The following is a 15,418-nucleotide window of genomic DNA, read 5'->3' on the forward strand; positions in this document are numbered from 1 at the left end:
TATGTATAAATGTCAACTAACCTTTAACCTTCTAAACTTCATAAAACATTCCATTCTAATCAAACTTTGTGTTCCAGCTTTAGGTCTGGAGCCGGACTTCCTGTATCCGCTGGAGAACGTGACAATAGCTCAGGGTCGGGACGCGATGTTCACCTGCGTGGTCAATAACCTCGGTGGTTACAGGGTGAGTGGCGACTCCGCCACTGCCAGGGTGTGTATCAAACTACTCCTAACAGATAGACGGTAGAACGCACCACTCTGCACTTGGCGCTGAGGTCTATAATAGCTCACATACCCTTAGGCCACAGAAGAGTCAGCAAAAGAGACTAGTAAAGAACCTAGTCATACGAGATACTTTTTTCTAAAAGTTGATACGAGTTTCATACAAAGGAGTCTGCATGAACAAACAAAATCAATAAAAATGTTCAAACATCGCATCGTGTATTAATTAAAGAAGAATTGGATTGTCGTTTGATAATTTTCCCCAGTCATTTGACCCAGTCATCTAACCAATTGCGCCTGTAATTACATAATTACACCAACAGTGCAATCAATTCACCTATAATGTACCGCAACACAATTAATGCTTATTGTTATTGATTTGATACCGTAATCGAATTTGTCATTCGTATTGAGTATGATGAACGTACTTAGATTATTGCTAGAAGAGTAAAAAGTGCGCAATATTTTAAATTGGCGTGTGTGAAAACCAAAATAATGCTTTTAATGTCTAAACAATTTATACATACACATATATATAGGGACATAATATCGCAGTCATTGAGTCCCAATTGTGCTGCATCAGCTAATAACGGAGCAATAACAAATAATGACATTAAACAAAATCAAATAAAAACTATTTATTATAGACCTCACCCAATAGACTTTGCACTAACTTTTACACTGTTGCACACTTCTGTAGTACACAATCTTCAATGCACTCCTTCAGCACTCTTCCAGATCGACCGCACCACTCTATAGAGTCTGTCTCTATCCTAGTATAGAGTAACACAACTTGCACAATAAACTGTAAGTCCACAAGTAGCAGTAGAGTTAGAACACTGGCACCACTTGCACTAGACACTTGTACACATAGACCAAGGCTCAAGAATGCGACACAAAAACAATGATTTACATCGCCGACACTCAGTCGCTTCTTGAGTTTTCTTATATCTGCACAATTTCATCGTTATTTTCAAATGTGAAAATTTATTTTGGGAGCATGCTGTGATCCCTGTTGCACTGAACTGTTCTTTCTTGACTCGCTTATCAAAGCACATTTTATTTTTGTTTCGTAACCGTCCAATATAATGAAATAATAAATACGACGCGTAACGTCGGAAGAAAAAACATACACGCGTTACTTTGACTTATCTATAGGGAGGACACAAAAACCTCAAGACTCTACCATGATCAGTCTTTCATTCAACTAAGAAATTTACATTGCAAAACAGTCACTTTAGGAAATTAAAATAAGGTCCGGACAAACCCCCTTGGTCCCTGTTCAATCATTTCGAAAGGCAGAGCTTTCAAACTGTCCCGGGGGCTATATCGCATGATATGACTTAACATACTGTTGGACATCTCAGACGAAATCTCTGTCTTATCTCCCTCCTTAATCTCGAAGTCCATTTATTATATCATTGTGAAGAGAGCGAATTACAATGTTTCTAAGGCAAAACATAAATAAATGGCGAAACTGTATAGCAAAAGTTTTCCAGAGCTTACCAAAATAAAGTCTTCTCACAATAGTCTCATTGGGGCCTGAAATACCCCATTCAGATTGTCTAAACATAAATTCTCTGGCTCGCTGGAATAATTTACTCTGTAAGAAAAAAGTCACGAGTATTCCGTGATTGCCCTCCAGCCAACCAATCCCATCAACATGTTGATTCCCCCGTCTATGTAGACATCGACTGTTTGCTATCCCATACCGTCGACGTGAGTAATTACACAATACTAATTACATCTCCGCTAAGGTTCCGATCCCTTTGAGTATTACGTTCCAAGTCCTCAGAATATCCTCAGAATCGATCGAAGTAAAATATAGAAGCCACAGACTACATACAAAGACACTAACAGAAAATAGAACACTTTATTTCGATATGCACCGCTGGTATGGACGAGTTGTGGATATGGTAACTATACTCTTTCATTTTATTTCCAAATTTTCTTTTATGTCTTGCACTGCACGATGCAATTTCGTCTAGCTTATTAAAACATTTCCTGTAAATGGGATTGCCATTTCATTTTACTCAGAAAAAGAAATTGCACCGTGATTTTGTATGTCTGCCGTCCTTTTTGGAAAAGAATAAAAAATAAAAACAGCATAAAGCTAGAGTTAAAAGTGATCGGTTTTGAAAAGGACCATAAAATCAGACAATGGTGAAAATAAAACGAAAAAAGCTTTACTTTCCCAGCATTCTTTGCAAAGTAACGTTTCGTTTTATTTTGCTCTTACACTGTGTAGAAAAAAATAATCTTGGCACCTAATTAGCACTGAAAATTTAGTGTGGACTCACGAGCACTATTTTTCAAAGTATTATATTGTAGTGGTTATGTCACTAAATGTAGAAGTCTTCTTCGTAGCACTACTCCTTGCACCTATGTTAAGTTTACTTGACTTATAAGTCAATTAAATTAATATAAATTGAGATAACTTTAATTACCCTCATCGAGACATTTAAAAAAGAACTAAATAAATAATTATTGGAAAGATACAATTTCGAATCTTATTTTAGAATTCACTGGAGTACCTAACTATAAAAAAAAACGAGCGCTTACATTTTTAACATTAAACCCATGTTGCCCTACAAAAGTAACCGAAACGCCATATTTCTGTGGACATTTGTTCGTTTTTTGTTACGCGCTATGCAGGAAATTAGCTTCTATTGCAATGTCGACGCTTTTGGTAAAGCGGGAGAAACGAGGGCGTTTTCACAGCGCGCCCGCAGCGTCCGCCTCATAGCAGCGACCAGACGAAAATGTAATTAAAAATTCCGAGAGCATTTTGCGAAACGCTCACAACAAGATAGTGTTGCCGACGCGAGGATCGTTGTCGTGACTGCCTCTTGGGAGGTATTCACTTGTAATTAGAGTTGTTCGCTCTAAAAGACCGTTGCATATTTTTATAGCACGATAATCGTTATGCAGAAATGCGGCGTCTCGTAGTTCCAATTCCATTTGCTTTACCACTAATAAGTTTGTGTTCTATCGCGGGATTGGTCTGCTGGTCGGGTTCGGCGGGTAGGTGGCATGGATAAAAGCGGACACGAAGGCGATCCTGGCAATCCATGAGCACGTGATCACGAACAACGCTCGGCTGAGCGTCACCCACAACGACTACAACACGTGGACGCTCAACATCCGAGGGGTGAAGCGGGAGGACCGGGGACAATACATGTGCCAAGTTAACACTGACCCTATGAAGATGCAGGTAAAGTAGTTCATATTCCACGCACAAGTTACATATTGTACCATGTTGAATTCACACTGTTAAATCACAATATGTATGTACGCTGCTTTGTTAAAATGAATCTGTTGGGAACGACTGACAATAAACTGAAGATTACCCAACTTGGTGCCATGAAAATTGTACCCGCATTTTATATCGGTCATTCGTTCATAAACTTGACAATAAAGTTGTGAAGTTTGATTTGACGAGAATTTCTTTTGCAGACGGCATTTCTAGAGGTCGTCATTCCCCCAGACATCATCTATGAAGAGACGTCAGGAGACATGATGGTACCAGAGGGGGGTTCAGCTAAACTGGTCTGTAAGGCGAGAGGGTACCCTCCGCCCAAGATCGTGTGGCGCAGAGAAGACGGAGGAGATATTATATCAAGAGGTGGTCCCCAGGGGAAGACTAAAGGTAAGATTTCAATTCCCTAGCATTTACATTTATTTATTTATTTATTTATTTATTTATTTATTTATTTATTTATATTTATTTATTTATTTATATATATATAGACATTTGCAACATTACAGTATAAACCATTGCGTTACAAACAAGATTCTTATGGGCCTAAAACAAATTTACAATATTATAATGATAAATTGAACAATAATAAAGGAAGGATACACAAAATAATAACAAAACAATTCAATTAATAATAATGAGACAATACATAACAATAAAATAATTATTATTTATCTTATGCTACTGACAGGCATCATTTCTATGTCAAGATCCCGAAGTACAAAGTCCTGAAGTATATTAAGTTCTAGTATGTACGACCAAGAGACAATCGAAGAACTATAAGAAACGGGTAGGGAATAAATCACAGCTTAAAATATTCATTATTGAATCTTAGCAGTAAATCACACCGCAGCACCTCGGGGAACTCCTATTACCATTCACACCGCCCTTTCTAATCCCGCGGGATTACGGCCCGAGACGGCCCGGGAATAATTACTTACCTACTCATCTCTGCACTCGACCAAATAAAGATCTGGATAAAGGGTTAAAAGAGAAACTCCCAAATTAAACAATGTATAAGTAATGACCCACTTTTAATCTTTCCGAAAATTATATTTAAAATGCACTTTTGTCTGAACTGAACAAATGCATGAAAGTATCAGTCTATATTTGTATTAATCAGAGTTGATTTATACGCAGTTTTTCGTTTATTTTAATTTTGACTCGGTCATAAATTGTATATATTCGTTGTATACATTTTTAGTGAGGTTTGACATGCAGTGCACACTCAATATTTCAAATGGAAAACGCAACAGTTATTTTCAATACATCACCTCCTAAAAATTGCGTCTATTTTTATGTATTTATTTTTTTTCAATAGAATTGGGAGCAAAAATTATAAGGAAAGTGGAATTCGTGACGAGTAGCAATTGGAACCGTACTGACAGGGTGATTAATCAGCAGGTCCCACTTAACCCCACCACTGTTCAGACCTTCTCCGCCATCAGTCAATTCATTAAGCTAACAAAGTACTACCGGTAATGACTTCCGAAACGAACTGAGCACTACTGTTGTGATTAGAGCGCGACTCACTCACTCCCATACATTTTCACGTAATCACCATTCACTCGCCTGCCGAAGCAATCGTGGCAAACATTAATTTCATACCAAATGAAACTTAAGACTCAATTCGAGTAACTTAAGAGTAACGAGCAACTTTACCAATTCTACATAATTGAGTGCAAGGTGAAACCCAGTCTCGGCCAATATTAACTAACATCAATAACAATCATCAATTTGAGTGAAGAAGTCTAATTAAAGAAGCCGTTACAAGTTACCTCCATAAATCTGGGTAAGGAACAATACAGGCTCTCCATTAGGTAGGCCAATGTTTCTTCACGGAATATTCCAATGAGGAAACTTCGTCCGACACGACAAATATAGTTTTTCAGTGACACAAGGGGCTCTTTCTAATTTATTATTCCTAACTTAAGAACTTTCTGTTAATAAATCACAATTAAGTGTAAGAATTTAATCATTCACTATAAGTAATATTACTTACACAGTTTAGAATAGGTCTTTGTTAGGACAATTTGAATGCTTAGCTGCGAACTATTTCATGCATGTAATACGTAGACGGCGGACTTCTTCCCACGGATACAAATATTCATATTCATACTAAATCCGGGCAGCGCAAATGTTTTGCAATGATAATTATAATGACGACAGAAAACAGTGGTATCTCAACAAAGGGTTATTATTCAAAATTTGCCCTTTATTGTGTCGCATGAAACATGTTGACAGCGGCGTGTCGCGTGCCTATTTGTTTCATGTTCTACACCGAATTATGCAGATAAGCGAATGAATGGCGGAAACTTAGTCGGAGACTGATGCAAATTAACTCCGCCATCCTTCTATTCGACGCTTTTCATCTACTCAACAAAGTTTGAAACAGATACTACCAGCACCGCTACATTGTGTGATGCTCTGTCGCGGAGCCACCACCTCCAATTCAGTTGAAAACGATATAGATTACTGTACGTACCATGTACATAGTGTACGTGAAAAGATTTTATGTGTACGTGCTATAATTAGAAAGAAAACAACAAATTAAAGTGGCTTCGCTGGAGAGCATACTCCCCAGCGGAGCCACTCAGTTTGCATGCTTCGAGATGTTTTCTTCCTGTAAATTGTAGTATAGTTTGATGTACGTACTACGTACATAGTGTACGTGAAAAGATTTTATGTGTACGTGCTATAATTAGAAAGAAAACAACAAATTAAAGTGTATATGACGGCATGAACAAAACGTGAAGCGCTGAGATTTTAAGAAACAATCTCCTTGCGAGAACTTTTTATCTATGCACAAACTACTAAGAGAACCTATTTCAGACGAACGTCTCTCATACAAAACAAAGAGCCTCAGAATTTAGAGTATGACACTTGATTTGACATATAAAATTATATTGCCTCACGCAAAAATAATTGTGGGGTTGCCATAGTAATGATATGGCACGGCGTGGCAGTAGTGATAGCTTTAAATTATTTAGATTACTTTAAATTTTGATGACAAGGTTTATAAAAAAAGACTGCAGTTTACTTGTATAACATTTTATTTTTTAATTTTGTTTTATATTTTATGGATTTTTTTTCTGAAATAGAGCTTTATTATTATTATTTTAAATATGCCTTTTTGCATTAATGGCAAACTTTCCTCTAAACTCTCTAATCTAGAGACATCTGTACCCTTTAATATTTTGTTTATAATAACACTGCTAATCTTGAGATACCCGGAAAGTTTTTAATAAAAATGTCTTTGTGCAATCCGCATGGCAAACACAATTGTTCCCAGTAGTCCTAAGCCTTCGCAAATTGTCATCACACAAACACTGTAACTTCTGCACTTCTAGAGTTCTTCCTAGCTCACTTTTAGGAAACTGGTGAAATATAGCGTCTTTTCGTCTTTTCGCTTACTTATCTTACACTCATACTGTATGGATATCACAGTTTTCTAGTTGAGAGGCTAACTACGGAATTTATTCAACGCAAATTTCACTCGATCACTTACATTTATAAAACTACAATGAAACAATGATTGATTTTGGATTTTGTTTGGTTAGGACGCCGGGCGGGCAGCGCTTGCCCTTGTGTCTATGTTTATATCCTAACCTAAGATTGTCCCAAGATGGCGGAAGATCGCAGAGGGGTGAAATGAAGTAGGAGAGGGGTGAAGTAGCTGTCATTTTCTAAACTCGGTACATTTGCGCTATGGTACAATTTTTTTGTATGAACATTTCCGGCCGTGTATCTATGACAGATTTGACATAAATTGTTAGTGCCGTACCGATCCGTCACCAAACCTTGTCATCAAAATTTAAAGTAATCTAAATAATTTAAAGCTATCACTACTGCCACGCCGTGCCATATCATTACTATGGCAACCCCACAATTGTTTTTGCGTGTGGCAATATAATTTTATATGTCAAATCAAGTGTCATACTCTAAATTCTGAGGCTCTTTGTTTTGTATGAGAGACGTTCGTCTGAAATAGGTTCTCTTAGTAGTTTGTGCATAGATAAAAAGTTCTCGCAAGGAGATTGTTTCTTAAAATCTTCAGCGCTTCACGTTTTGTTCATGCCGTCATATACACTTTAATTTGTTGTTTTCTTTCTAATTATAGCACGTACACATAAAATCTTTTCACGTACACTATGTACGTAGTACGTACATCAAACTATACTACAATTTACAGGAAGAAAACATCTCGAAGTATGCAAACTGAGTGGCTCCGCTGGGGAGTATGCTCTCCAGCGAAGCCACTTTAATTTGTTGTTTTCTTTCTAATTATAGCACGTACACATAAAATCTTTTCACGTACACTATGTACGTAGTACGTACATCAAACTATACTTCAATTTACAGGAAGAAAACATCTCGAAGTATGCAAACTGAGTGGCTCCGCTGGGGAGTATGCTCTCCAGCGAAGCCACTTTAATTTGTTGTTTTCTTTCTAATTATAGCACGTACACATAAAATCTTTTCACGTACACTATGTACATGGTACGTACAGTAATCTATATCGTTTTGAACTGAATTGGAGGTGGTGGCCCCGCGACAGAGCATCACACGCTACATTATCCTAACTTGTTAATTCCAATTCAGTATCAAATACGTTCCACTGAATATTATGAATCATTTTCTGAGTCGAAGGGGAAGGTTGCGTGGATCAGATAAAGCTATTGACAATCAACCCAATTATAAAGAAACCCATTACGACCTATCCACTTCTACGGGTTATTAAATTTTGCCAGCTCCTTGAAAAGGTACTCGTAAAGCATTAAACCATAACATCTGGCATTTAATTAGAAATTAAGGTCAGTAGCAGGGGAACTAACGCTAAGTGTTGTTTTTTCATTAAAGAGGATACTCTATCAAAGTGACAGATGGGATCACTTGGCTTATCGCAAGTTAAGAATTGCTACACGAGTCCGGTGAGGTTTCCGTTACTAATCGACGGGGTAAAGTTTCAGGGGCGATGCCGAGGAAAAGAGCTTCGACCTTTTACAAAAACATAAGTAGATAATTTATTTGACTGTTTTATTTGTAGCAGCGTGTCAGGATCGAAAAAAATGGAATTCCATAGTCTCTGCTTACCCCAGTGGGAAATAGGCGTGAGTATGTGGTAGCTAAAAGTGGGGTTGTTAAAGTTTTTGTCCCTGGAGAAGCAGCAGGGTCCTGGAGCCGGCGCGTCACTTGACTTATGACACATCGACAGGGCAAGTTTATTATTCAGCGGCCCGCCTCGACGACAGCTCACAAATTCCGTAGAGTCGAGGAATTTCTGAAACTCCATTTAACTTGGACAGTCGAATTTTTGACATCGCTCCAAGAATTTGAAATTTAAAAAGGGAATCTTATGTTATGTTATTACTTGTATAATAATTATTCTAGTACATTTTGCGTGTTATGTAGCAACAAACTAAGAAAAAACAGTTACAATACAACTATATGTTAAAGAAATATGTTTTTATTAAAGTCGTAAGTATAGAAAGGATAAAATGTTGATAAATTTACCCTGAAGCCCCTTCCCAACTGTGTGGCCAACGAAAACTTGAACATAGACGAGGAACCTTTGTATATTATTTAGTGGTAAGCTTCTCCACGGCGTTTTACTTCCTGACTTGCAAGTTGAAACATTAGGACAAACTACTCCACATCCGTCTTAGTTCGCATTGTTTGCTAACGAAGCGTCGCGGCCGAGAGCTCTACACTTTAAACCATCAGCTCCCTTCAGCTCCTTTGGAAAATATTGCCCCAGCTTTTTATCCTTGTTTGAATAATGGCTGTAAGCGTACTCGGGTGCCATTCGAGCAAGGTGTCAGGAAAACAACTCGAGTTCAAACCACTAACGGCACTTGTTTACCGAAGCCCGTCAACTTTTGGCGGTTGGAAGTGTTTTCCGACGAGAAATGTAAAGTAAGCACTAGAGTCGATAGTGCTAGCGTGTCGTTAGTATTCACTTTGAGCAAAACGAAAATAATGTTTATAAACAAAAGTTCTTCCAGTAATGCTAATAATACAAAGGGCTGTTTCGGCTCCGAAGCGCTCGCAGACCAATTCCCAAGCAGTTTCCCTTTGAGCTTGTATAATTTTAATGCAGGAATAAGCTGTGCATTATTAATTTTCTCACTACTATGCGGTCAATGAAACAGTAGTCATAAAATTAATTAGTTTTAAAATTAAACTTTACAATATAGAGGATCATTATTATTGACAGATTATTATTGCATAGGTTTAGTGTTGGCCACAAATAGACCAATCATTCTGAACCACAAAACGGTATTATAATAAGTACGAGAAATTTCAAAAAATCATACATGCAAGTAAAGTAGTATTACTTTCCCATTATGTTCTCAACAACCTTCGCATAAAACATTAGATACTAAGTAGTTTTCGTAACGTGGTTTTCTCCCCCAGTGACGTCACTGGAGGGCGAGGTGGTCAACCTGACGAAGGTGACGCGCTCGGAGATGGGCGCGTACCTCTGCATCGCCGCCAATGGTGTACCGCCATCAGTCAGCAAGAGGATCATGCTGCATGTGCATTGTAAGTAATTTTTATTTCCTATAACAACATAATGTAACATACCATCATGCCTATATAAGGATAGGCAAAGGTTTATAGCACCAGTGGGTATTTTTGGGAGGAGTGCCTCGCCAGCTACGTTTAAGTCGCATGTAATAGGGACTAGTATTTTAACCCTGACATCAACCGATGAGGTTGGTAATCCACTTCGTAACCCACACGATAAGAAGAAGAGTATTTTGCTTCAGCTAGGTACTGATCCTGGAAACGACGTGATATCAATTTAAGTATCTAAGATACAAATATGACTTCAAACTCATAGATTCAAATTCAGTCGTTTTTACAATAGGTTCGTGTTTGACCACAATCTCACCTGTTCGTAACTCGTAACGACTTGGCCTAAAGGGGTACACCGAATCCATAAGCCTACCAATGACTGTCGATTTGTTTTCGAATTCATATTTGGATCATAAACTATTATCACGTGCTCAGCGGTGAAGGAAAACATCGTGCATTCCCGAGAAATGCATTTTCGGAGGTATGTGATTGAACCTGTATTGGGTTGATTTTCCCTTCGTGTTGTTCGGACAGGCAGTTGCTTCTGTAAAAAACCGGACCTGTCAAGTCTTCAGGTTAGGTAAGCGGACTCTGTGAAAAACGGGATAATACTAGGGAGATGATATTTATTTTATGCTTATTATCTAAAATAAAGAATTTGAATTTGAAAGGAATCGCTTTAACCGCTTTTGTACAGATGCTTTTGTAAAATCGATAAAGTATATATTTTGTCTATAATCTTATAGCAGGTACAACTAGCAATCTCGTGACTATTTAAATTCTGTTCGAAAAAACTTTAACATAACTGGGCTCTTACCAGCTTAGTCGCTATTTCTCTTGAATGATCAGTGCAGATACGGCTACATATTGCAATACTAAGTTTATCTGAGCCTTTGAACCGGCGTGCAGTTATTCGGCTCATTGGCCACAGAGCCTCACTTCCAATAACAGACCGTCTGTTGCTGACTGTCCGAAACGTAATTAAACACCTTCACACGGTTTTATTTAAGTATTATTTAAAACACGTGCCTTTATTGGTATATCAAGGAATAGCAATACTGAAATATTATGTGAACAAAAATATTATTGTTTTGTTATTTTTAGCATGTTTTATCTCATGGGACTTAAACATAGCTTGCGAGGAGTGGGTGTATAAAGAGTGTTAGTGACATCGTAACAAGTGAATAATGATTCAGACTATGATTCTGAGTTGATATCTAGTAGGATTTCTCGTCGAGAAAGTATGGAACTGAAAATAATATAAAAAACTCTTTTTCTGACAGGAAATCCCACTTGATATCAACTCAGAATCATGGTCTGAATCATCCCCATCGGTGTTCGTTACGGTGTCAGTAACATCGTGTACACTATACACCTCTGCCTACCCTTTCGGAGATGCAGGCGTGATGCTATATTATGTTATGTTTAATCTCACTCTCTACTTTTCCACTTTTTACTAGCAACTTAATCCTTATGATGTAGGTAATACGTCGATATAATTGCTCCGTGTTCTTATGTCTCCGCGATGTCCTTATGCAGCACCAGTATTGTACGGTGATTTTATTTTGTTCATCATTGGGAATTCATCCGTCCAGCTCAAATCCCATGTTATAAACATAACAACGATAAGCTTTATAGAATCCCACATTGTCAAATATACAAAAATAATTCAATCGGTGAGAAATATTTGCCATCGTATCAGTGGTTGCAAGTTGTATTTAATTACTTGGAGCTCTGTCCACCTCTTTAGGGATTACGGGCGTGAGTTTATGTATGTGAGAAATTTGAGGAACATGATTTCATTTAGATATTTATTCTAAGCTCATTTATTAAATAAAGGCAAGTTTTAATGACATTTAACTTTAAAAGTAAACCTAAATAAATTCCTCCCTGAAACCATTAACTAACATTCAAACGCATCGATTACGAATTCACAACATGAATCAATTCCGTCGTTGATAAAATCTACTCACCTGCGTAAGCTGCTGAAGTACGGGCAAAAAGCGTTACCACGGGAACTCACTTATCAGACGATCTGGAGGCTAATTTATAACCAGGAGTTATTCAATGCTTGGTTGGGCCGGGAGCGCCGAGCACCCAATGGGACGAGTGGCTCGAACACGTAAGCAATTGGGAGATTTTCCTGTTATCACGTATCATCTTCGGCGCGTGGCTTGCATCACAATTTGGCAACAACTCGTGATAGGTGAAAGTTGGTGGGTTATTTCTGTTAGTGACATTATTGAACTACAAATGTTTTACTTCCGTAATGTTTTGACTTTGTAAGAATATAATGTTGTCTGTCACTGAAATTTATTAAAACATTTATTTTAGATGGTGCTTAATATAACATAATTAATACTTTATTGCACACACAGGAAGTACAAAACTGCAAAACAAAAGAGAAATAGAAAGAGTAGCTTATTCTTTCTAATTGAGAAACTGCATCTCTCCCTTACTACTATATTTTTACTCTATAACAATTATAAGCCTTTACAGAATACCTACTAAGAATGTTTTGCCGTTAGATTTTCAATCGACTTTGGGGAGGCAACTGCAAATCACAGAAAGCTTTCGCATAAATTAGTCATCTATCTACGTTCTGACCACATACCCAGAAGTCAAAATCAGTGCGATCGCAACTGCGCCGTACACAGTCGCACCGCACCCACATTTCCATTTACATGAATCCGACCATACTATTGGGAATTGGTTACGGAACACCTTATGCATCTGAAAACAGATGACAGGATGTCACTATTCAGATACATGCAAATTACTTGCCACGTGTGGGAAGAAATTATTTTTTTATTAACAATAGGCTAAAAACGTACTGTATCAACAAGACGTGGCATAAAAATAATATTATTAATTGATGCCACATTAATTAAATCGAAATATAAACAGATATTTTGCACGAAAAAACAATTCATCAATTATATACCAGTATTACGGTTGAACGCCGCGTATTAATAAAAAGCTTTTCAATCATCGGATATGTCACAATCATCTTTCGTTTGGCTTGTCGGCTCCACTCGTGTTAATTAACCGTTCTAAATTCGTCCGCTGACTGTACACTACACTCGCTTTAGTTCAATATGTATGGGTGTAAAAGTTTTCCGAAGCGTTAGCCGATGTGGCCATACACACCGCGCTGTGTTGTCCAGTAGGTATTTGCATTCTGTTATTGGCAGTTCCGATGTAAACATTGCTCTGATTGTACACTTTATATGCACGTACCAGATAAGCCGCGCATGTTAAAATCCCGCCTGAAAAAGAACAAATGAAAGACCCAGCCACTTGAAAGTCACAAAAGACCTCAATGGCGTCTAAAAAACAAATAGGCATGACTCGGCGAAGCGATAATCTTGAGGACAGCCAAGAGAAATTCACTTCATAGGAAACGCAATTTCAAGCGAACAAACAAACTACTCCGGCTGGAACCCTTCCACTCAGTTTAATTACTTCACAAAGAATGCGTCGCGTTCGCTCGATGAGGAGACAAAATTAACGCTCTCAAATATTTAATTTAAATTTCCTTCCCCGAAAACGAATGATAACAGCGGGGCGCGGACTTGCGGCCGCGGTGAGCGGTGAGGGTCTACAAAGACTCCTCGCAATCGCGGCGAGACGAGCGGTTCATTTGTAACAGTAAGTGCTTCGTAACGCGATGAGTTTTTAGTTGATTCACTGAAGCCGGCAGACGGTAAATTGAATTTAGAGAAAAAGAAACAAGCTAAACGAAGTGAACAAATCGCAATCAATTTGCAAGGAGATTCTCGCGCTCCACCTTCTAAATAAGTTTAATTATCTAGGTAAAATGCGGACTCAAGTTGTTAACTCTTATAACAATCTAAGTGAATTAATAAAATCTTCATACTAGTTTAACATTAGCGTCCAGGTACAAAATAAAAGGACTTGTTTTATAAAATTCCAACGACAAGTAGAGCAGGTAATAGCTACAAAACGCCAAGAAATCCGAAAATGGGGGAGCGTGTGCGCCGCTCGGTTAATCAAACTGTCACTTCAAGAATTCCGCGCGGAATCCTTCCTGAGAAAACTCCCCGTAACTTTTGATTGCCGTGGAGAATCCCTATCTACTTATACACTTAGAGATTACTTAATCACCGCCTATAGATATAGATATAGATATGATGTGGTCGTTGGAGATATTTCAGCTGAATATGGTAAAATTATTTAATCTATTAAAGAACAAACCCACCCTGCAGTTTTAATGAAATTTACATGAACGGTTCATTATTCCGCTATATTTAATAAGCAAAAGACTGCTCTTTGCTTTGCCGACTTATTAATTAGAACAAAAACTCCGATCGTTCCGATTTCGCTCGCTAAATTAGCCACTTAAACTCGTAAAAGCCGTCTGAAGGAACTTAACGACGGTCAAAGAGCATAACCGCAAATAAGCTCCGATCTAAGGCCGAGGAAGAAAATTCCGTTTTCCTTAATTCACCCTAAACAGGCTTCTGGGAGTGTCGGTGTGATTGTTTACATTTGTGAAATAATCCGCCCTTTTTGAAGTCTCTCGCCCTTTTGTTTCTTTATACGACATCGCTATTTAGTCCCCGCGACTTTGTAAACCAATTGCTTTGGAGATTTCTTAGTCTCTTCTTCGACCAATGGGCTTCAGTAAAGTAATATAATACAAGTAAGATTAGTAAATAAACTATATTATTGTAACCACATCCATCAACGGCCTTCGTGGTCCAGTGGTTGAGCGTTGGGCCATATCACAAAAATCACTTTGTGATCCTTAGCTAAATTAGGACATCACCGGATTGTCTGAAAGTAAGATGATCCGTGCTTCGGAAGGCACGTTAAACCGTTGGTCGCGGTTACTACTTACTGATGTAAGTAAGTAGTCGTTCAAGAGCCATGTCAGGGGCCTTTGGCAGCTCAATAATAACCCTGACACCAGGGTTGATGGGGTTGGTAATTCACCTCACAACCCACACGATAGACAGACCACATCCATCCACTAAATTGGCAACGTAGGTCTTGTGTTTTTGAAGCTATAGTTTACCATTTATCTAGCCAACTAGCAATCGAGAGACCAACTCTAATTGCAAACAAACTAACCCGGCACATAGAGTAACACTAACGCAAGTAATACAGCCAGTTCCGGATAATGTTCAAAGTAAACACCTGACAGACGCAGAGTTTTACCGCCAAAGTGGTGGAGCGAGTAGTCTGTGTACACAAGCCCGTGGTGCAGTGCGAGACGCAGCTTAAGCCAGTTATTGCTCGTGCACCAACAAAAAGTTGAGCCGTTGACACCTTGTTTGTGAATGCAAGGATTTCGCGCGTCTACCTGTATTGTGCTGCATACGCTTACCT

At 38.2% G+C, this 15,418-nt stretch overlaps 1 protein-coding gene across 1 annotated transcript in view; it reads left to right on the forward strand.

Moving 5' to 3' along the window:
• The window catches only part of LOC126374618 (lachesin-like), a 95,280-nt gene that overhangs the window by 67,434 nt on the left and 12,428 nt on the right, over nt 1-15,418 (forward strand). The window contains exons 2-5 of the mRNA XM_050021310.1: nt 78-211; nt 3,251-3,436; nt 3,679-3,871; nt 9,899-10,027. Coding sequence (XP_049877267.1) covers nt 78-211; nt 3,251-3,436; nt 3,679-3,871; nt 9,899-10,027 — 642 coding nt within the window. The remainder of the gene's footprint in view (nt 1-77; nt 212-3,250; nt 3,437-3,678; nt 3,872-9,898; nt 10,028-15,418) is intronic.

Source organism: Pectinophora gossypiella, chromosome 2 (genome assembly GCF_024362695.1).
Source record: "Pectinophora gossypiella chromosome 2, ilPecGoss1.1, whole genome shotgun sequence".
Taxonomy (NCBI): Eukaryota; Metazoa; Arthropoda; class Insecta; order Lepidoptera; family Gelechiidae; genus Pectinophora; species Pectinophora gossypiella.